General features: G+C 36.5%; 2 protein-coding genes across 4 annotated transcripts in view; one reads left to right on the top strand and one right to left on the bottom strand.

Moving 5' to 3' along the window:
* Positions 1-13925, top strand: part of LOC101249356 (uncharacterized) — a 28606-nt gene extending 14681 nt beyond the window's left edge. The window contains exons 9-27 of one of the 2 annotated variants that reach the window (XR_011220911.1): positions 31-672; positions 2138-2212; positions 2856-2969; positions 3041-3277; positions 4255-4302; positions 4427-4570; positions 6184-6348; positions 6429-6491; positions 6861-6971; positions 7060-7143; positions 7232-8078; positions 8547-8621; positions 9018-9113; positions 9366-9446; positions 9522-9593; positions 12493-12537; positions 12624-12707; positions 12798-12901; positions 13201-13925. Coding sequence is in view for 1 of the 2 variants with exons in the window: in XM_010322217.4 (XP_010320519.2) it covers positions 31-672; positions 2138-2212; positions 2856-2969; positions 3041-3277; positions 4255-4302; positions 4427-4570; positions 6184-6348; positions 6429-6491; positions 6861-6971; positions 7060-7143; positions 7232-7279; positions 8547-8621; positions 9018-9113; positions 9366-9446; positions 9522-9593; positions 12493-12537; positions 12624-12707; positions 12798-12901; positions 13201-13315 (2403 nt within the window). In the remaining variant the exon portion in view is untranslated. The remainder of the gene's footprint in view (positions 1-30; positions 673-2137; positions 2213-2855; positions 2970-3040; positions 3278-4254; positions 4303-4426; positions 4571-6183; positions 6349-6428; positions 6492-6860; positions 6972-7059; positions 7144-7231; positions 8079-8546; positions 8622-9017; positions 9114-9365; positions 9447-9521; positions 9594-12492; positions 12538-12623; positions 12708-12797; positions 12902-13200) is intronic. The other variant, XM_010322217.4, reaches the window with a different exon arrangement.
* Positions 13926-15483: 1558 nt separating this feature from the next.
* Positions 15484-23197, bottom strand: LOC543796 (probable beta-1,4-xylosyltransferase IRX9H). 2 transcript variants are annotated; one of them, XM_010321941.4, is made up of 5 exons: positions 22622-23122; positions 21737-22524; positions 16589-16838; positions 16264-16478; positions 15484-15970 (listed from the first exon to the last, which is right to left on the bottom strand). In XM_010321941.4, exons 2-4 carry the CDS (start codon positions 22474-22476, stop codon positions 16308-16310), a joined length of 1161 nt encoding a protein of 386 aa, XP_010320243.1. In that variant the 5' UTR covers positions 22477-22524; positions 22622-23122; the 3' UTR covers positions 15484-15970; positions 16264-16307. The 2 variants fall into 2 exon arrangements, with proteins under 2 accessions (XP_010320243.1, XP_004238039.1); XM_004237991.5 differs by having other exon boundaries at positions 21737-23197.
* Between the last annotated feature and the right edge of the window lie 21 nt (positions 23198-23218).

Below are 23218 nucleotides of genomic sequence, written 5' to 3' on the forward strand. Positions count from 1 at the left end.
AACTGTTTACTACATCATGATGCTTCACAGGATCCACGGCGCCTTGACCCAAGGCGAACAGCTGTCGCTGTTGAAGTATCACCACCGTTTGTTGCAGAACATAATATAAGTGCTATGCAATCTGCAATGCTGCAATCTGACATAAATCCTTCCAGTTCATCTAATATTGATATTGCAGTACCCTTGATGTCAAGTTCTGAATGTATGCCAATGACTTATCTGAAGATGGAAACTAACTCTATCACTGGTGAAAGTTCACCAGGACCAGTAGTCGGTTTGTTAGCTCCCAAAGAGGAAGGTCATGAGGAAGACCTGAATGAAGCTATTCCTGATCGCAAGTCGGATCCCACAATACATGTTCCACTATTATCTCCTGGCAAAGTAGAACCGGAATTGGTGCCAGAAATTCCATCTGAAGTTGGAGTAACTAATGAAATTTACTCTCCTTTGTTAGAAACAGATCAACTTTCTCCCCCTATATCAACTGCTGCAACTCCTGAAGATGCATGTGAGGACTTGCCTGCACTTCCGCCATTCATCGAACTGACTGATGAGCAGCAAAGAAATATGGGAACGCTGGCTGTTGAACAGATAATTGACTCATACAAGAAATTAAAAGAGACAGACAGTAAGCATACAGGAATGGCATTACTTTCTCGGTTGGTTGCCCAGGTGGGGTCAAACTTGTTGATTTTTAACTATTAGTTTTTGGTTTTATTGGGGCTACTTTGTTATCTTAAGTTACCAGATGTTGGTTCATGAAAAATTTAGAACTAAGATAATCTACCCATTCTGTCTTGATTGGTGTAAATAATGTTCTTCTTTGAGGGGCAGCAAACTATGCTTGAATAAAGTGGTTCGCCACTTCGTCGCCCTTGTAGACTTCCTATCTGAGACTCTTATTTGTGTCATACCTCTGTTGGTATACCACTTCATCATTCTAGCTCTCTCCTTGAAACATTACTTGTTTCTTCCAGTATGATATAATAATCATGCTTTGGAAGACATTTGAGTTTTTCCCAAGAAATCTTTATAACTTGGGTAGTTGGTCCTTCCCTTTCTAGTTTGGTGTTGAAAGTCACTTGTGATCCAATTCATCTTTCTGATATTTCTAGAGTTCAGCAACTCTTAGTGACTTTTCTCGTGCACCAAGTCAGAGAGGACAAACAAATTATGCTAATTCTAGTGTTGTACTTGTAGAATTATGATTATATATGGATATAGATAACTGACACACAGTCAGACTTATCCCACCAAAAATATCTGTCATTGTGAAAAGTAATTTAGGTAGAGATGAGACTTATATTTATTTATGAAGTCCAAGTTAATACAAACTTTGGTTCAGTGTAGGAATTAAGCTGATGCATGGTTTGAGTAATGTTGGGATATTAACCTGAACAATGGAGAAATTTGAGAAATACTTCCTTGGCCTCTTGAGTCTGTTACGCAATTGTCTGGATGACCATCCTAAAGTCTAAGTTTAAATTGACCATGACTGCCTGAGTTGCTTCACATAGCTGATAATAGGTTCTGCAGTCATGCCAATTTTCCTTCTGAGATGATCTGCAATCATTGAGTTTTTGGAGTAACATCTTGATAGCAATGGATGCAGATTAGTCCAAAAGAGAAATATGTAGGTGAAGTGAGGCATCCTAGCAAAGAATGTTAAGACATTATTTATGATGAAAAGTAGGGGTGCTGATGGAGGTACTAATGAAATAACAAACTTCCCTTGGACATAAGCCAGAAAGTTATTAGGTAACTCAGCATGTTGATCAAGCAATCTGGTATTGCTAACCATATTTGTATAACTAGAAGTGTAAATACTGATGTCTCCTTTGTTGATCTTATGTGCTTAATTCTGTTTATAAGCTGATATATAATGAATACGTCAAATTATTTAAGTACCTTTGCAAGTTTTGTTTACTTTACTTGATCTCATAGTTTGGCTATCTAATTCTTCAATTTTATTACTACTGTTGTTTCTTTACTTTGGCCATCTTTACCCCACGACCTTACCCCCACCCTCCCTAGACCCCACTTGTGGGACCATATGGGGTATTTTGTTCTTATATTTTGGAAAAACTAGTCCGAGCATGTGAATGGGATAGTTCAGTATTTTTGTTTGACCCTGCAGATTGGTGCTGATGCTGATGCTCATGTAGTTCTGATGATCCAAAGGCATATTTTCTCAGGCAACCAACATGAGAAGGTATCTACTTTCTCTCTTACACTCAGAGTATCTTATGCTAGTGTCATCGTTCAAGTTGTGTAATCAATCAACTATGATTACTTTCTCCTTTTGTGTTGGTAAGCTTGTTTTTATTAGGTGAAGTGTTTTAGAATCATTATTTCAGTTAGTGAAGTGTATATTCTGCTAGTTTATATGGCTTAAATGCTGCCATCCAAAATCTTCTTGGAGTGAGTCTCTCCAAAGTGTCATGTAGTTGCTGCATATAGAATTAAGACAAAGATAAAGAGCTCACCGATTTTTCATCTTTCGGATGAAAATTGGTTCATTGTAACATCTGTGGTTGCTCAAACCTTTGATCGCTCAATTACTTATTACAACGACACTATTTACAGTATTTACACACTGCAACAAATCACAAATAACGGACACAGCTTTGATCTTCCGCTGCTTCTTGTTGTCTTGATCCCCCTTTACTGTTTTGTTTTTTAGTTTGGGTAATCTTCTAAATCTTTTGTACTTGGATATCCAAAGGGGTTTAATCTGATACAGTTTATTAACCACAAAACCCTTTTTATGGCTTTTGTTCTGCTGTATATCTTCTGCAAATGAACTTTTAGTGGAAATTGTGGTTGCAAGCTAACAATGTTGATTTGACCCTCAGGTACATGAGCTTGCAATGCATGTGCTTTATCATTTGCATTATCTCATGCTATCGGGTTCGGCTGAAAATATTTCATCTGCTGCTGCTCTATATGAGAAATTCCTCCTCAGTGCGGTAAATAGAGTCATTTATTATCCTTATCTACATCATTCGCAAAGTTTCTTTAGTAAGTTCTTTGTTTGTAGGCGAAATCATTGCTGGATTCTTTACCAGCAAACGACAAGTCATTTAGTAGGCTCCTTGGTGAAGTTCCATATCTGCCTGAATCTGTGATGAGACTGCTAGTTGATTTATGCTCTGACAATTATCTTGGGAACGATGGTCGTGATGGTGACCGTGTTACTCAGGGCCTTGGTGCAGTTTGGAGTTTAATCTTGGGTCGCCCCCCTAATCGTCAAGCATGCATGGATATAGCTTTGAAGGTATATGACCATCAAATATTCGGTGCTGATGTTTTGCATTCACTTTACGTAATTGCAGGTATTAGTTGCCTAAGGAGTGCTAAAGCATCACTTTTAGGAGTAAATAGAGTTTTGGAAGAAAGAGTTAATAAGCAGACAGTTTAATTGAAGCAAAAGAACTACTTCGAAGTTACTTTTTTTACGTGTTTGTGACCTTGAGTAAACTCTTGTAACTGGAGAAGTGCTGGATCCAGTATAAGTATTGGATTCAAGTATGTATCTAGAGTCTTTATTCTCCCATAAGGTTCTCTGTGTATTTGAAGGATTATTACTGTCATGAGATGGCTGCATTTCATTTTGTTATAATGTTGTGCCGTATATAGTATTTGGTTTAATTAATATTGATGTCTGTGTGTGTCATATATCATTTTGTAAAATGTGGCTTTGCTATTTGTCAAATTTTCCTTGCGTTGAGTTTTTTGATGGTGTGTCTACCTATCATGTAAATGGAATCATCTTCTTCGGGATTAATAATAAACCCTGTAGTATTGGTTGGGGTTTTAGTATCTATTCTTGTAAATTTTTTAATTTATTTTTGTGTGTGGTGGTGGTGAGGTCTGTATATGGAGGCAATTAGGAGGATGAAGATCTAAGGCCCTCATTAGATTTGACTTGCAGGGTGGAGTTGCAACTTCAATCTCGGGTTTTAGTATCTATTTTGATGTTTATTTCTTTAGTGATTGAGTGACATCTTATTGTAATTGTTCTTTTTGTTTTTTCTGGAAAGCATTTTCTTATATTCAATTTTGTACTGGACAAGAAAAGAATCCCTGTAGCAGACACGTGTTCAAAATTGTTTATCTGTTGAGTTCCATTATACCAAAAATACACAACTCTTTAACTGTCCTACAATTCTGCAAATAAAAAAACAAAAGTAATGCTTGCCTTTGGCAGAATGAGATTATGGTGCAGTCATTTAAGTTCATGCTTTCATGCAGTGTGCTATTCACCCCCAGGACGAGGTCCGAGCAAAAGCTATTCGCCTGGTATGCTACTTGTGACTGTTTTGTGTTGCCAGCTGTGCGTTTTCACCTGCTGGTAGCCATTCTTTACGATTCTTATCTATGGATTATTGTATCTGAATCGCTAAAATGTTGTAACTCTTGATAGGTGTCAAACAAACTTTACGTGGTTGGTGACATTTCAGATAATATCGAGCAGTATGCTAAGAATATGTTCTTGTCAGCTGTAAACCAGCATGTCACAGATGCAGAATATTCCCAGTCTGGAACTTTGGTTCAGAGGACAGGAGAGGTGTGTTCTTATTTTTGTGTTTGCCAATAAAAAATTCTCTCTGATTTTGGCTTTGTCGAATGTCTGTGTGAGTATATATATAACAAAATTGGGTTTCTGATCTTGCTTCCTCTTTTCTTTTTGTTCTGTTTGCATTTGTTCCTTTAGTATTTGGTCTTGAAGTTGTTGCTTGAGGACTGATTGATTTTAGAGGGCTCTGGTGGTTCCTTTATGGAAATTGTTTGTGGGTGGAGCCTCGTGTTCATGTTTGAGTCTCTTTTTTGGTTATTTCACGTCAGCTTGACCAGATTGCAGCGACTTGGAATTTTTTTTTAAATAAATAATATTTGAATATGAGTTGGGATGTGATTCCCGTAAACAAATTTGATAATTGAATAGATGTACTAGAAGATGAGAATTCTTGCATTGTAGGAACATGTAAAGCTCGTCTGCTAGGTTGTGGTCAAAAAATGAAGTTTCACTAGCGAAACATGAAATAAGACGTGCAATTTTGAAAAAGTGAAAATTATTTTTCAAGGTTCACCTTTATCCTTGCACAACTAAGATATTTTTTTTATATAATCTTGACTGAACAGGCTATTAGTTTGCAAGTGTACTAAAATTTGTGATTCTATTTCAAAGAATTATATTCAGAGTATTTAGACTAGTTATTTCATCTGGAAGTAGCAGTAGTTGCTAAGGACTTAAAAAGATTAGAACTTCTCGTTTTCACTATGAGGAGGAAAGTTTATTCTAAATTTTTTTTCTGTTAAAATGCATGTCGTTCAATAGTTAATTCTTTTTAGTACGAAGGAAAAGGTAATTTTGAAAAATTAGTGGTTTTCTTACTTATTTTCTTGTGTTCGGTACATAAGCAAAAAATATTACCTCTTAAAAAAATTTGTATATAATCTAGGCAAATATTGTGGGTGTGGTTGTGGGGGTGGGAGTGAAGATGAGGTGTGTTGGATGGTGGAGGACTCTATCAATATGGAATTCCACTTGATTTTCTTACTTCCATTAGGGAAATCATTTTCCTCATTGTTAAGGAACCTGTTTTCCTAGAGAAAATGCTTTCTAAAATTTGTGACCAACCGAACATTAGAAAATTGGAAAACATTTCCTCCATATCAAATACACCCTAACAGTTGCTCAAAATGGTGTTGGGAAAGCAATCTTATTATTCTTGTTTTATTCAAGAACCCCAAAATATATGACACATCTGAGCTAATATTTTTATCCATTGATGGGACAAAAATTATGACCTGCTTAAAGGCTTTGTTGTTGAGATTATCTTCTATAGTGGAACTTGTTATACATGACTCTGTCCAGAGTCAATTTTCAAATCTTGGATGTTTTAGATGTGTATCAAATTCCTGAAATGATAAATTAGCTTTTATGTTGCTGCATGACTTAGTAACTAGGTTAGTGAAGTCCAATATATGGATTGAAGGAAGAGATTTTCTATTTCTGGACTCCAATAAGTTGAGGTGCACCTGCCTTCTGAAATTGCTTGCTTAAACTATCTTTGCTGTACCATTTCTCCTTCCATGTTGATAAATTCTTCTTAACCTAAAAAATTATAATTTTCCTTGAATTTGAATGTTATCCTAAGAAAAGAATATGATTATCAGACAGGAAATCAGGAAGCGTCAGTTAGTGGTTCTCAGATTTCAGGGCCAGGATTCTTTGAAAATGATTTTGTTAAGACTGCAGCAACTGATTCTCAAAGTGATTCAGAGTTGTCTTTAGCTCAAGCTCAGCGGCTTATCTCATTATTTTTTGCTCTATGCACTAAGGTTTGGACAATTTTACAAGTGCAAGGATGTATGTTGAATGTGCATTTATGATGATGCTGACCGGGTAGCTTTTCCTGCAGAAATTCAGTCTTCTCCACCTTGTATTTGATACTTATGCACGTGCTCCTAAGGCAGTTAAGCAGGTCTGTTTTTCTATTGTGCTCCTCTCTTAAATCCTAATAGCCGACTTAATAATGGTTTGTGTGAGATGAATTAATCATTCACCCCGATCGAACCATGAATAGGCCCGCAATAATTTGACTGTCATTTTATCAAAATGATCTGGATTAGTTAGGCCTCAGAAACCCAAAAAAAGAAGTAAAACTAGCATTTTGATGATCTACTCCCAATTTATTTTTTTTCAAGATGAGCTTTAATGAGGATCTACATTGCTCTTCTGGAGCACTATTAACAATCCCTATTAACTTGTGCTGAACTTCTTGTATTGCTCTTGTTGTCCTACTCATTTCAGTTGGCTGACATTCCTTCTATTAATTTTTGATCTGGTACAGGCTGTTCACCGTCATATGCCTATTCTTATTAGGGCTATAGGCTCTTCATGTTCTGAACTGCTTCGTATAATATCTGATCCACCTCAAGGCTGTGAAAATCTTTTGACACAGGTAGATTACTACACCTCGCATTTTAATTATTGCTTTTCATCTTGAACTCTCTTCCTTATCATGATGCCATTGTTTTGTTCACTGCAAGGTGCTTCATATTCTCTCTGAAGGGACAACCCCTCCGCCTGACTTAGTTGCAGTTGTCAAGCGGTTATATGAAACTAAACTGAAGGTTTAGCATCTTTCTTTTTGTTTTTTTGATAGCTTTCTCAATCAGAAACTTCGCAGTTTCACCAATGATACCCTAAATTGTTTTGTAGGATGCAACTATTCTTATTCCAGTGCTCTCTTCATATTCTAAGAGTGAGGTATTCTTCAGATTATTGCATTTTTATTCTACACACATTTCCAGTTTTCTTTTGTTACTAAATAATGATATGTGTTATATCTCCCTCACTAACCCTGAATGACATATCTGTTCTTTTTTATTCTCTGGTTGATATCCTTTTAACTGATAATATATCACACTATGTCCATTTTAATTTGCTGGATCAAAGGGAGTGCCTGGTTAACTTGGCATGCTTTTGGGCTTTGTTCATATCTTGGTTATGAATTATCCTTTCTTAAATAAATATTCGTAGTTTTTTGAGCAAATCTATAGTTTTTTCTTAAAAAAATATCTTCAATATATATAACTATATAAAACGTACTAGTCCGTTTCAATTTGTTTGTCTTGCTTTACTTTTTCGTCAATTTTAAAGAGAATGCCTCCGCCCTTTCTTGACAACTCTTGAATTCAACTTTCTTGAGAATATCTTTAGTTTAAGCTCACAAGATTCAAAAGTTCTCTTTACTAAACTCCTTGACAAGTCCAAACCAGACAAACAAATCGAAACGGAGGGAGTAGTTAGCCGAGGTCTCTGGTATTTCCTTGCGTAAAAGAATTACTTTTGCGTTAGCTCTCTCTCGTTGGGTAATTACTAAGGTGAAAGCCACTCTCACAGAAGTTAGTTTCCTCGCCATATAGTGGGGCTAGTCCAAAAAACTCCCTTGAACTGGCAAGACTTGTTTTTTTTGGGACGGGAAGGCCCTTCTAGAATTACGTTTAATGTCCCTTTATGACTTCCCTGATTGGTGGCTCGGGTTGATTCCAAACTGCACTCAAAGGTAGGACATTTCCCCTGGGACAATCACATCTCCAATTATATAGAATTTCACTTCTTTGTTCCATTTTTCTTTTCTTACTGATTGAATTCAGTTAGATAGAGGAATATTCGATCAAAACGGAAGCATTAAAATCTTAGATAAAAAAACTATACATTGAGATGAAAGACGGAAGCATTGAAATCTTAGATCAAAAAACGATGCGCAGATGTTACGAACTTGCCTAAACAAGAGATCTTGTTTTTTTGTTTTTTTAGTAAAGGATTTTATAAAGAGCATCAGGGTCATCCTAAACAAGAATTCTTGAACAACACAAATCAACTTCTTCTTTTATTGAATGATTGGCTTAATAGCTTTCCTCCTTGGTTTCCTCCTGATGTGATAGTAAAGTACTTTATATTTTTTCCTTTCAACTACTGCACTTAATTCGGAAAGACTTGACTTATGATGATTCTTTTGTTTTTGTATTAGGTTCTACCTATTTTCCCAAATCTTGTTGCTCTCCCACTGGATAAGTTTCAGCTTGCCCTAGCTCGGATATTACAGGTTTGATTGGGTTTTACATTCTATAGATGTTTTACCTCTCCTAATTTTTAGGTACCTTCTAATTTCTGTGATAATGACTGTTATGTTCATTCCATTTAACCATGGTAGCCTTCTCATCTTCATTGCCGTGTTCAACTCTTTCTTCTGAATATCATGCTCATTCAGATTATATTATGTTTTGAGTTTATCATTATTTTTCTTAGGTCAGTGATTATGTGGTTCTTTAATCGAAGTCCACTAGTCACTTTATTGTTTAATAATCAGTTGACAAAAAATCATCACCTGATGCCCCACTGCTAGTAAAGAATTCCATATTACTTGTTGTAATCTGATGAGCATTGTACATTTGCCTTGGAGATAGAGAAGATAAAAGGTCCTTTACTTGATTCATGGCAGGGTTCCGCCCATACTGGTCCAGCACTGACCCCAGCAGAAGTGCTGGTCGCTATACATGATATAAATCCCGACAGGGATGGCCTTCCGCTAAAAAAGGTATGCGATCTTCCACTTCCACTAGTCTTTGGCTTGATGGTTGTTGCATGTGAACTTATTGCAGCATGTGGAACTAGAAAATCTATTGTTATCTTGCCCTCAAGTTCTTTGCTATGTATATCCTCAATTGCATGATTCCCTTGTTTCCTGTTGAATTCTGTTTCTTCTCCCTGTTCCTTACTACAGATTCAGGACATAGTGAAAGTGCCTTACATACCAATTTGGTGACACTTTGATGCTATTCACTTTCAGATAACAGATGCTTGCTCAGCTTGTTTCGAACAGCGGACTGTTTTCACGCAACAGGTCCTGGCAAAAGCCTTGAGACAGATGGTATGGAACAAATGCATATAGTAGATAGAGACGGTATGGATTATTTTCTGATCTCTGTAATACTCATTTGATCAGGTTGATCAGACTCCTCTCCCGCTGCTCTTCATGAGAACAGTGATTCAGGCCATTGACGCGTTTCCTACTCTGGTAAAGCACTGCTCCTGTTTTATATTGTATATTAATCAGTTGGGTGCGCATAACTATGTTCCAGCCTTTTTACACTGTTGAGAATACAACCAACCAGTAAAAGTGTGCTCTCTCTGTTAGTTTGGGTGCACGTAACTAATAAAAGTGTGCTCTCTCTAACAGATTAAGCTTTTAGATGAGACGGTTACACACTTCTACATGGTATTGGAACAAGTAAAGTATCAAAAAGAACTTCCATGTGCTTGGCCCATAAAAAAATCAGGCCCGAGTGTGAGGGGACGTTTTGAGAACAGTGGCGGATCCAAGATATATATTCAGGGGGTTCGAAAAATTATAATATAAATGTGTGAATAAGCCAACAAAATACAATTCCAAGGAAGTACTAGTATATAGTTTATAAGTACAAAAAGTTAGTTCCATTAGCTTAGACCTTTTAGCACGGTTGGATTTTTTTGGGTTTAAATATACTCTTTTTAAAAAAGAAAAACAAAAATTATGAAAGATTGGTTCTGAAACAAAATGAAGAGAAGGTTAAAAAATAAAACGACCACAATGAGATTCGGACCTTGGACATGAGGGCCAATCTAAAAGGAAATCTACCACTAGACTACGACTTCCTGTTCATGAGGGGGTTAAATTACTATATCTACATAAGCTCAGAAAATTTACCTTATAATTATAGTGTAATTTTTTGCTGTGGGGGTTCTGGTGAACCCCCTAGAGACCACGTGGGTCCGTCCCTGGTTGAGAATACAATTCGTTTAATAAAAGCGTGCTCTCTCTAAAAGCTTAAACTTTTAGATGAGATGATCACACACTCCAAACATATTGGTCTGCTATTGGATTTTTTTTTTTGGGTTATCATTTGCACAATCTGCAACAGTGCTACAGCCTGCAAGTCTCACACCTTGATACATTCATATATTCTGCCAAACGAAGTATGGATTAGGTGAGTATTTATAGAGTGGGATTGTCAATTATGAAGAGAACGTGATGCTGTTGAATGCCTTATTTGTATTGGACAAGGACTTTTGAGAAGCAGTTTTTATTTTTATTTTTGAAAATTAGTAATCGTGAGTAGTGTTGGTTTTTTATAAGATGGTGCAACAAAAAGGGCTGAAAGTATTTATTGAAAATGTCTCTCCGCAATTTTATTTAAGTCAACTTGAAACAAAAGCCTGCATAATTTGAAATAGAAAAACTAAGATATCTCAACAAACTAACCAAAACCTAGTAGAAATTTAAAATTCAAATCATCCTAAAACTAGCTACTTATTATGCTAAAAATTTACTGCAGTAACTTAAACAAATTTCAACACTCCTCCTTTGCTTTAGTTGCTGCAATTTTAAAAGAGTGCTCCTACTTTTTTCCTTCGCGGTTGGTGTTGAATTCTTTTTAAGTGCTTTTGAACTTGCAATTTTTGTTATATAATCTCATCTAACTCAATTTCCTTTTCTTTTTCTATCATATGCTTCAAGCATTTTCCATTTACAATTTCTTTATTTTGTTGATGGAGAGTGATTGTGTAATTTCTCTTATCAAATGGAAGAGAATTTGACCTGCGTGTTATAAATAAAAAAAAATCTGACTTCATCTTCACCGACCAAAATAAATGATTTTCATCAATGAAGGTCCGAGGGAAATCAAAAGATAGATGCTTGTCATGGTTAAAAATATATATGGATAAAAATTTGTATAGTTAAAATATGTATTGGTTGAAAATAGTTGTGTGTTAATATAAGCATAAGCTAAAATTTTGAAAATTGGTATTGGTGCCCAAGTGTTAGAAATAAGCAAGGGTTTAAGATGTTGCCCGTGCTTTAAAAATAAGCATGAGTTGAAAATCGGTTGAAATTTGAAGAATCACTCTGCAGCGTAGTTTGATTGGAAGTCTCTCAGCTATTTTCTCTTTTTTGTTTAGAGCACTCTCATTGCGATTTTTTTCTCTTTTTTATTTAGTCATATATCTTTCTTATATAATGAACCTAGAAAAAAATTCATTCCTGTTCTCTGTTACAGCTTAACAGGAAGAAACAAGGAACTAAAAAGTATCAAGTATCTTGAATTTTTCTTGTTGTCTTTTATAAAGAATAACAATTGGGAAGGGTGGAAAAATTGTTTGTTGATTTCTACTAATATTAGTATCATCTTGACCTTGTGAGTTACATAAATAATGAATGAAAAGAAAATTTGATTTCAAGTTTATGAACAAAATTTATTAAGTTATAAAACTGTGAAGATCATTGATCCGTCAAACTGTTTTGTTCCAAAATGTGGAGGGAGGGAACCTGCAACCCCCCCCCCCCCTGCCCCACCCCATTGCCATCCCTACTCCAATGAGAACACAATGTCCAGAGATAGAGTGTCTATCAGGATATTACCATGCTAAATTAGCATCTGAATACCTGACAATCATGTCCTTGATACTCATGAGTTGACACATCTTAGTATCTTGATTTATTTTTGGATAAAGTTATTCTTCCATGTCTCTTAGTTTGCATTCCTTTGGCCTGCCATATTAAGCACAAAGGGGCAATGTTGAAGACATAAGCGAATAAAAGCTGTTTCTTGAATAATTCAAGCTCTTAGATGAGAGGGTCACACAGTTAAACACCATATGGATGTGATTATTGGTCTTGGATTTTGAAAACTACGCAATCCAAGATATGTAATCCGTCTTGTCTCTTTCCTTCTTTCCATTTGATGGTTGGAGGGTTGGATTCCTGGATGTTTATGAACTAGCTCTGATAGAGTACTGCTGGAGTATTTCTTCTACATGTTGATGCAGCTGGGCAGCACTAGAATTTTGACAGTGCTTCTTACTGAGCATATATTTGTTTGATGTGGAAGGAATGTAGTCAATGTGTTTGACACTATCTTCTTATTTTTTATGTTTAGGTTGATTTTGTGATGGAGATACTCTCCAAACTTGTGGTTAGACAGGTATTTAAGCTTAGATTTCCCCCTAATCACAAACTATCGTTATTGCTGTACAAATGAATTGTCATCCTATTGCATATTGGATGCAGGTATGGAGGATGCCAAAATTGTGGGTGGGATTCCTAAAATGTGTCTCACAAACACAACCACATTCTTTTCCTGTACTACTACAGGTATTGTTTGGTGATTTATAATATTACTATATTGTGCATGGAGGCGACCTTATCTGTATTGTCTTAAAATGTGTTTGATCTTGTTTGCAGTTGCCACCAGCGCAGCTTGAGAGTGCTCTAAACAAATATGTTAATCTCCGAAGTCCATTGCTTACCTTTGTTAATCAGCCAAATATTAAAACTTCACTCCCTAGGTATATTTTGTATCTGATCAACCGTTTAGTAATTTCCCATCTTTTTCTGCATTATGTCAACTGGAATTATCTCAAGTTCTTCATGGCACATGCTGCATCTAATTTTTGAGACATTATTCTAAAAGTAGAAAATCAGATTGTGTCTTCATGTGATCCTAGAATAAGAGCTAATTGCATGATCCATTATGCTCAAAAAGTTTCTTCATGATTTACTTATCCAAAAAAAAAAAGACCTTGGTCATGCTTATTACAAATTAACTAGTCTTTGTGCTTACTAAAGTTGTTTGGCATTGATGCAGATCAACCTTGGTACAACTTGGTCTTTTTAATGAGAGTTTGCAGCAATCACATCTCTCATCTACTGTGCATGCCTCAGAGACTAGTGCTTCTGTTCATGGAACAACTCTAACATGACAGTGCACTTTCTTAAAGGAATGCAGTGTAGTAATACACGGCGTGGGCACCAGTGTTACTGCAGCTCCTTATTGCAACAATCTGCTATAAATCTCCAGAGTCTGTAAATTGTGGCTAGTATCTGCGCCCCTTGGAAGTTCGGCTCAATCTGCTGGCGACAAGATGGCTCATGCGATGGCAGTGTCCAAAAGTTTTGAGGAGAAATCTCCCTTTGGAGAATGTACCATAAGACATCAATTTCCCTCGCAGTTCCTTACCAGCTATATGTTTGTCATTCATTATATTTGTGTAATTTTTCTGCCTACAGGCATCAGTTGAGGTGTCTAGGCAACCAATTGGTGCTGTGGGGAGTAGAATAGCTGGTAGGATAGGTTATTTAGAACCTTTTGTATGAGAGGGAGGCAGCTGGAAGTGTGTAATTGTACTGTAGTTTTATAGCCCCATCCCACTTCCCCTTACCCCTCCCCCACTTGCCTACTTGTGGTCAGAGTAAATGGGTTCAATTAGAGATTACAGAGTAAAGGAAAAAAAAGAACACTTCTCTAGTTTTTCTAAAAGCTCTCAGAACAAAACTTATTAAAATGAAAACGAGAGTTTATTTGTGAAAGAATGGTAGATTTGGTCAGGTGATTTGAATTATACACTTTATTCGATGGTTAGTTATTCTAGCGTTATCGAAAAGTAGTAAGTTTTTACTAAAAAGTCGCTGAGAGCTTTTTGCCCTTAGTTGCATCATCTTCAAATGCTTTTCTCGAATTGGACTTTCTTTTAGAATGTGTTGGTACTAACTACAACATAGCACATATTTTTTGTGGTAACTAAAAATACCTTGCAAGTACATTGTTTCTTTTGTGGTGACTAAGTGGTTGCTAAAGCTTATAATAAATACTTTATTGAGTTGTCATTAATAATTAAAACGAATGCTTCAAAAAGTAAAAACGCACACAAACTTCAAGTGGCGATGTAGTGGTTGCTAATACAAGTTATATACACTTCCAATGCAGTCACTATACTTGATATAAATACTTTAACTGGCGGCCTTTTATGTTGACATAGTCTTCGCTAATACATGGTATATATGTTTTCAGTTGCGACCCTTTTGTGACATCATTGTCATCAGTAATACTTGGTGTCGTGGCTAATACATGGTTCGTGTGTCATGGCTAATACATGGTACGCAATTTAGTGGCAACTTAGTAGTCACTGCAACACAAATAATACTAGGTACAAATACATTCCGTGGCAACTTTGCTAATAATCACATAAACAGACTTTCAGAGGCGACTTTGTCGTCGCTAATAATCATGTAAACACTTTAAGTGTCGTTGCTAATAATCGCATAAATGTCGTCGCTAATAATCATATAAATATTTTCTGTGCGACATTGTCGTCGCTAATAGTCACAAAAATACTTTTAGTTGCGACTTCTCATCGGTAATAATCAAATAAAGTCGTCGCTAAGAATTGTATAAATACTTGTAGTGGCGACATTGTCGTCCTAATAATCATATAAATTTTTTCAGTGGCGACAATATCGTCGCAGAAATACCTTCAGTAATACTCAGTGGCAACTTGGTCGTCGCTAATAATCACAGAAAACAGTAGCGACAGTCGTCGCTAATAATCACATAACTACTTTCAGTCGCCGCTAATTGTTATATTATATCACATAAATACTTTCAGTGTCGACTTTGTCGTCGCTGATAATCACATAATACTTTCCGTGTCGGTCCTTTTGTGGCAACTTAGTCTCGCTAATACCTAACACAAACTGTGCCTTAGTCGTCCTTTATTGTTAACACAAATACTTTCTGTTTCGTCCTTTTAATGGGCATCGAATGATACTTACCCAAATACTTTCAATAGCAACCCTTTTGTAGAATACTGTATTGTACCAAGTGACTAATCATGATTTTTTGGGCAATCTTTTATCATCACATGTCTTAGCGTTGAGACGTGATCTCTTCCGAAGATATGTTGGCGAGCGAATTCGTCAAATTTAGGATGAGATTAGGTACTATTGAACATCTCAAAAACATTAGGTATTATCCAGGTCCCTCCTATTATAGTACTCAAAGAAACGTATATTATAACACTCCTTAACTCCAAAGAAAAAAAATAAGTTGGTAAAAGTCAATTCAACGTAGAAAGTAAAAAATCTGCACAAGTAAAATTCAAAACAGCTTAATGTAATTGGCAAAAGTAAACCTCTGGGATAACCACCTTTGCACATCAAGAAGGTAAAAAAAAACTGCAAATTTTGTATGATAACTATTCCATCAGTAACACAATAGTAAAAGACTACAACTTGAACTAAGCATCACTTGCTTCCTGCTTCCGAGGATAATAATCACAACCATTCCATTCTACAACATGCACACATTCCGCCTTCTGTGATGGCAGTAGCAATCAATTTTGCAATGGAAATTGAAGAAACCACATCCCTCTCCTTGGGAAAAAGTAGCAAAACTCCACAACAAAACGAGTTCTGATGCTGTCAAAGAATAATGTCGAGAAAGTCAAAAATAAAATGAATCACTCCTTTCTTTATAGCTAGCTTGACATTGAAGGCATGCTTGCTGCTTCAACTTTGGCAATCTAGTAATTCCCTGATCAGCTTGAAAATGATAGCTTCCTACTGGGATTAGCACTGGCCTGTCAAAAAGAATTGCAGCTGAGTGCTTTCCTTTTTCCTTGCTCAGTCAAACTATATATGGACATTGGACACGGCAGCAGAACCAACAATAATGCCAAAAAGGTCTCTGGATATTAGCAACAAAAGGGAGAGCGGGGGGAGAATGAATCTTCATTTTGGGAATAAAATGATGTTAATTAAGAGAAGCTACTCCTCACACCCCACCAACCCCTAGTTCACTTATTTCGCATTTGACCATTCCCTTTTCAAGACAAGGGAAGTTGTGGGTTTAGTGATTATAAGAAGCACTGACCTTCATGGACACCATTTAGAGTTCCTGCACCTTGCTTGTGTTTCTCATGTGGTAGAGATAATGGCATCAAGGTTCTTTTGAAGCAGCCAGCCTCCTGGATAGACAGCTCCGTGAGCTTCCAAATGAAGGTGCCAATTCAATACCCTTGAGCAACCAGGAGGGACAGCCTCCATTTGGCTTTCGTCTTCAACAATTTGTTCTATGAAAGTGGTCTCCTGCAAGTAATCATTGTGAGCAAATTTCCAACTTCAACCTGTTCAGGCAGGCTTCTATCCCCAAAGTAAAGAAATAAATTTTTTTAAAGGAGGCGGAATATGAAGCATACTTGGAAACCCTCCTTCACATTGTCCAACTGTCGTATGGGATCTGAAGTTGGTCGATGCCATTTCTTTGGATCCCATAATATAGTGCTATTGAAGGCAAAACCAGACATATCGACATGAAATCTTCTAAGTTGCTTACTCTTCTCATTGGTGTGCCACCCAATAACTTGACTTCCATTGCACACAGGGCCCTCCAGTATTGCTTTACTTTTGCTTTGTGCTAGCATAGCAACAGGCCAAGTGCCAAAACGACTACAAAGTGGAGATCACAAGAAAATATAAGCAGATAAGAAAAAATAAAGACAAAAGGAGAATATTCCAACAATGACGTCAAATCTGCTAAAACAATGTGCTCTCCTTCAACTTATAGAATCTAAAAACAGTCATATTCGCAAGTAACAACATACATATTACCTCTCATACCAACAATAATATAAATAGTTACTTATGTCCTAGCTCAACCATTTTACTTTACCATACTTCCTAGATAAGAAAGAATTTCACCAGAAGTGTGTCCCAGAAGAGGATATAAGTTTGTTTTATTGAATAGTTGTGCTTATTTTAGTATTAAAAAGAAAAAGAAGAAGAGTTGCAACATCTTTCCACAACAAATTTCAATAGCATGGAAGAGCCTACTTTCTTTAAGGGAAGTAGCTGGGATCTGGGAACAAAAAAATAGACCAGTTACTTCGACACTCAGGCAGAATCTCAAGTCAGGTTACATATTACTGAATTCATGCAGAACTCTAAGCATGGTAATCTGTCATAGTGAAAGCTCAAACCTTGCAGTAACCCTGTTAGATGATTTTATTCAAGTAAATGCTAAAACTAAGTTACCAAGTCCAAGAAAAAAAATAAAACTATAGAGCAAAATACAACAAAGATATCTTACATGCATTGGCTCTTATTATACCTTGCGAGCAGCACTCGCTGGTCCTCACAAAGAAGGAATCATATGAATATGACTAAAGCATGGACAAGAAGTATTTGTTGTCTATTGCTGAGGAAATTCCCGAAGGTGTTTTTTTTTTTTTTTTGAAATTGGTTACATGTATTCTTCTGGCCACCTCCAAAAGTGTGCTTGTAGAGATAGCTAATTACAATAAGCCTAGGAAATCCATTATCTGTATTTCATTTACTATTCATTGCTCTTTACACCAAAAACATAAAGTAGAAATGCATTTCCCTTTGATCTTCCTTGGAAAATTCTCTCGTTCCTTTCCTTCCATATGGTCCACCATATGCGCAAATTTCCCAAGGTTTATCGAACAGCAAAAGTAATGAAAGAACAGGGGCAAAAGAATTACAGTTCAACCTCTCACTGCTCATAATACAGTATATCAAAAAAATTTAATTATTTCCTTTAATTCATAAGTTGCTATGAACTCCTATCATAAGCGAAGATCATGGATTGCAGCCAGAGCAAGCAGAAAGCTTAATTTTTCTTTGGACAATATAATGCTTAAGTTAGAGGGAGCCAAGGATCAGAGGACGAATTTCTGGGGGAAACACAGTAATGATCATTAACTTCGCATTCTATGGAAGAGGAACACAATTTATTTATTATTATTTTTAAATTGGTGAGATTAAATCCACAAATATTCAAAAGCCTAAGAAGATTAATTGATTGTCGTCAAACAAGGATTTGAGGAAGCAATAAAAATTGGAAACCACAATTTACTACCCGTTACATTTGTCAATTGTGGCAAAAAAACCAACCTTTGTATCCTCTGAAAATTATGTCGTCGGGAGAAATTTCATGAGCTATTCGGCATGAATCACAGCCATCTGTGAGATTCTTTTTAAAACATCCACCTGTGAGATATATTCAATATGGTATATGTTACCATTTAAGAGTCATATTTATGACCTTCGTCTCGACCATTTAAGAGTCATTGCCTCATTGGATTACTTTGCGGGAAAAGTTGGGAGCTAAACTGATCTATTTCTAACACAATTCCTATAGCCAAAAGGGAGGTGTTGCTTGGAAGTATTTGTAACCTATTTTATAACACGGTAGGTGATCACACAAAGAATGGTCAATTTTTTCTCAAGGCTGAGACTGCGTAAATTAATAAGGACGGCAAACGTCAAGCACATTAGAAGACTGGAATGAAGTTCACTTCAAAAATCCAAAATGAAGTATGGTGTAGCAAAAGAGGCAAGCAATAAGAAAACGAGGATGCAGCAGAGGTGAAAATGTTGCTCAAAGTAAATTGCTGTTGCAAACCAAGTTTTCAACTACTAGAAGGTAAGATTTCCTAAGGGATCTTTTCATAACTTTTAGGTGGAAGAAAATTGGTCCATGTTAAAGCATTAACAAAGATCATATCAAATGCTAATGCCCTGGAATTTGCCTAAAGGTCTGCAAAATAGTCCAATTTTTAAATTACCAAGTAAATGAATTTAATCCAATGATATCTGAGAACAGCTACAAGATCAGCATGGGATGAGCAATAACCTAGAACCTTAGAGACAAGGCTCTGTAAAGAAGTTCATTCTTGAGGCAGCAATTTCTATCATCTTTTCCTCATTATGCAAATCAATTGATCTCAGAGGTAGAACTCTAGAAATTGGATCCGAACATGTATGAAGAGTTCAAACAATTACTATCAGGAGATCCAAGAATTTCCATGAAGGAGCTGATGCAGGAAGAACAGAAAAGAATCGGAATACTGCAACACTTAATAGATTCTATCTTGAATAGATAGTGGACAAAGATATGCAGCTTCTATTTTTGGAGTCACAAGGTCACCTACTGAGCGTTCTTCACAAATCAACTGACATTCCAAGAAAATACATTGCCTCTTTCAGAGAAGAAGACAACAGTCTAGCATATACATTTCTGACCCATGTTTGACATGAATATACTATTTCCCAGGAGCATTGTAAAGTGACCTCACAAATTTGGGCCCTATTCCTTAGTCTCTCTCAAAGCAAGTGGATAATGCTCGAGCACACAACAGATCTTCTCAGTTGCTGGATCAGGAGAGGAGGCAGCAAGAGTCACAAGAAATGGTTGAGAATCATCCCATCTTGTATATGGTGGACAACATGCAAAGAAAGAAACAAAAGATGCTCTGAAGGTAGTCTTAGTCCCCCTCATAAGATCAAATGGAATTGTATTGTTACCTTTTATGTTTGGGGTAAAGAAGAAAGGGTAGAGGAAGCTGAACAATTAACAGATCTGTTAGGACTTAGGATCATTGTAATTGATTAGTCTTTGTTGACTAATCCACAACTTTTTGGAGGTCTCCAACATATCCTTGATTCTGAGGAATACATTACCATTATCAAGAAAAGAACAAAATATTTTCCAGGAGCATCACAAGTAGTTACTGACTTGTCTAGTGTGTTTTTTGATCAATACTAACTTGTCGAGTCTATGTTGTTATTTGAGCTCAAACTGTATTCTGGATTTAATTCCCATAGATGGTTCAGGATTCATTTCTTTTGCATTAACTACTTGGAATATTACTAGTTTTCTAGGATATGGATCGGGTTTCGAGTAACTATATATAGATAGTCTTACATCGTAGAAACCATATCTTTTAAATACAATTCATTCAGTTGCAGCAGGGAAGCTCATCTCTCTGACATATTATTTGCACCTCTCTTGGTTGAGATTTAACTTCCAGTAAAAGCAGTCCATTGAGGCTTGTTTTGCTGCATAAAGAAGTCGCAATACTTCTCTCTGCAGGCAAATTCGGAGCTCACTGCTTCTAATCCTCAGTCAGACTTATTTTCTACATATTAAACAATAAGAAATTTACGAAGGAATATTATAGACTGAATTCCTTGGTGACAAGTATCAAGACATCTTGACCAAGTTTAAAGTTTTGTAGTGGCAGTTCTTTTAAGCTTTACTTGTGTGAGGTAGACATCAAGGAAGATAAGTAGCAGCTACTCTTCACGGAGCAGCCCATAGGACACTCAAATTCACTATTGCGAGGGTCAATCTACCAATTTATGGAACGATACCAGTAAAGTCATTTTTATGTAAACATCAGACAGCTTTTGACTAAGCAGAGACATGAATAAGTTCTATTTGTTAGAAGTCGAAGAGACAAATAAGTTAATTTCACCTATGCTATAAAAGAGGACTCTTATAGTTATAAATACAGTACGTTTTATTAAGGGTTCTAATTGTTGACTATGATAGCAAGCATGCCGTACTAATTATAGTAATAAAACGTAGGATGACATTTACAATTCCAAATAACAAGAAAAAAGTGGAAAATTATTAGTAATGAATGTAGTCCTGACTCTCATAATAAAGATGGGAAGACTAGATGTTTCTTTAAAACCCCTTGAAAAGAAGATAAAGTGGATGAAGGCATCACAAGGATTTTCTATGAAGCAGGTGAATGACAAAAAGAAGTGGATAGAGGCATCACAAAGAATTCTACAAAGAAAGAAGATGACAAGTGAAATTAATGTATCAATTCTAGGCATCGACAAAAGAACAGGTGTAACAAGTCTATGGCTAGTTCTTACTAATACTTCTATATCCAACTTCCACATTGAGTGGTTACTCTGTTCTCTTATTTGGATTGAAAGAAGTCAAGATTTCTACTGAAAAGATTGAAGCACATCTGTCCAACCAAGTGGTTGAAGTACATCTCTGTCAAGCCAAGCTTTTTCTTTGACATCAATTAAGAATGAACAAACACATGATCACACTAATGATGAAGATGTTACATCTGGTGGGCATGTCAGAGTTATAGCCCTTCATAAAAGTCGGTCATCCAAATCATGTAACTCTTTTTGTCCACTAATAAAATTCACAAAATTTATATTTTACCAGAAGAAGGTGATTCCATTATACACTAACAAGGTGGTCATTCCTCAGCTTCTAATCTAAGGACTGCTATTTTGAGGAAGAATTGAGATAATAATTAAGTCCAAAAATCACACGACCAGTGGTCTAATCTACAACTGTTATTCTTGTAACTATGAAGAGTGATGAACCGAGGACACCAGGAAAAGAATTTGTTAGTGAAGTTGTAATATATGTGAAATAGCTCTAGACTATTCACTATTATCGACTTGAACATCTACATAAAGCACATAACATCATCCTGAACATGCTCACAGCAGGACAAAACAAAGACAAGTCATGTAAACAAGACTGATGAATCTCAACTTACTTGATCGATCTAATGCTCTCAAACAACTCAAGTGAGTAGATATTATCATCATCTGCAAAGTAAACAATTCCATTGAGCCTATGATGTTCAATATGCTCCAATGCAACATTTCTCTGGTGCACCCCGCGGTCTTTTATATCTGTCATGTTCTTGGAGCACACCAGATGGCGATACATAACTCCTGTCTTCCTCAAAATGTCTGCAGTCTCTGCAGACGCCACATTCATCTCAACCACAACCCACAACAGAGGTGATTTTACAAGCTTCAACACCTCGCTTAATCTAAGAAGATAGTAAGCTTGAAGTGCCCTATTATAAGTCGGAGTAACCACAATCAACAGTTTCCTGGATACATAATCAAACTTCCCGTGCACTTCCTCCTCCCCCAAACCTGGTAATTTAACTGAGTTTACCACGACATTGTCAGGTCTGGGAATTACCACATCTTTCATCTCCTCCTTAACATTCACCACCGGTGGTTTGATCTCAAACGAAAAATCACTGTTCTTCGCATCATCAAAACCACCAAATGGTGCCATACCTAATACAAACCCTAGCACGAAAAATACCAGACACCTATAGAACAACTTCTTCCTGGATATATAATTTTTTCGAGAATTCAGTAGCGAGCTTTTGCCATTGAGAACGAGCTTATGAGATGGCGATTGAACTGAATATTGGTTTCCGTTCTGATAATGCCGTTCGTTACTCGGTGATAGAGTTCTCCGGATCGACGCCATCGATTAACCAAACTGCCCAATTACATCAACAGATACGCAAGTTCCACGCTTTTACACACAATGAATCAACGAATCAACAAAAGGCACGAAATGCACGAATATTCAACTAGAGTCTACAGTAGAACAAATGTGCAGAAGATCATACCAGCTCAGACGATTCAGTTTAAACCGAAACTTCGCCGAATCACAATTGATTACACTGAAACCCTAGATATACGAAAAGAACCTAATTCTCCGAATCAAATCTGCCCCATTTGGTAAAAAAAAATAGAATGAAATCTCTGCTGAACCCGGTTTCAGCAAAAAAAACTTCAGCAACTCCAGATATCAGATTCAAGAATATTCAACGGAACTGTTCATAATTCCGGTACAACGGCGGCTAAATTTCCCGGTAGAATTTGAGATATTTGAGTGTCGGCTGTAAATGGAAGTCTAAAATGAGTCCTCAGTGGCGGCCGTAGAGGAGGCACAAAGGGGGGCGTTGTGCGCATCAAGTGGGATGCGCGCCAGATAATCTGAGCTGGGCGTTGGTTACGACTAACGCGCGCCAGGTTGGTGGGCCCGTATAGGAAACTGACGCGTGGCTTGTTGTTTCGTGGGGAGGCAGCTTGGTTATTATTGTCGGACAGAAATTTAATTCACTCCCAATTAATCATTGTGATTAGGACTTTTAACACATTGTTTTGGACCGTTTGGTAAAGCTAATCATAGTTTAAATATTTATAATGTGATACATACGTAC

This window comes from Solanum lycopersicum, chromosome 4 (genome assembly GCF_036512215.1).
Source record: "Solanum lycopersicum chromosome 4, SLM_r2.1".
Lineage (NCBI taxonomy): Eukaryota > Viridiplantae > Streptophyta > Magnoliopsida > Solanales > Solanaceae > Solanum > Solanum lycopersicum.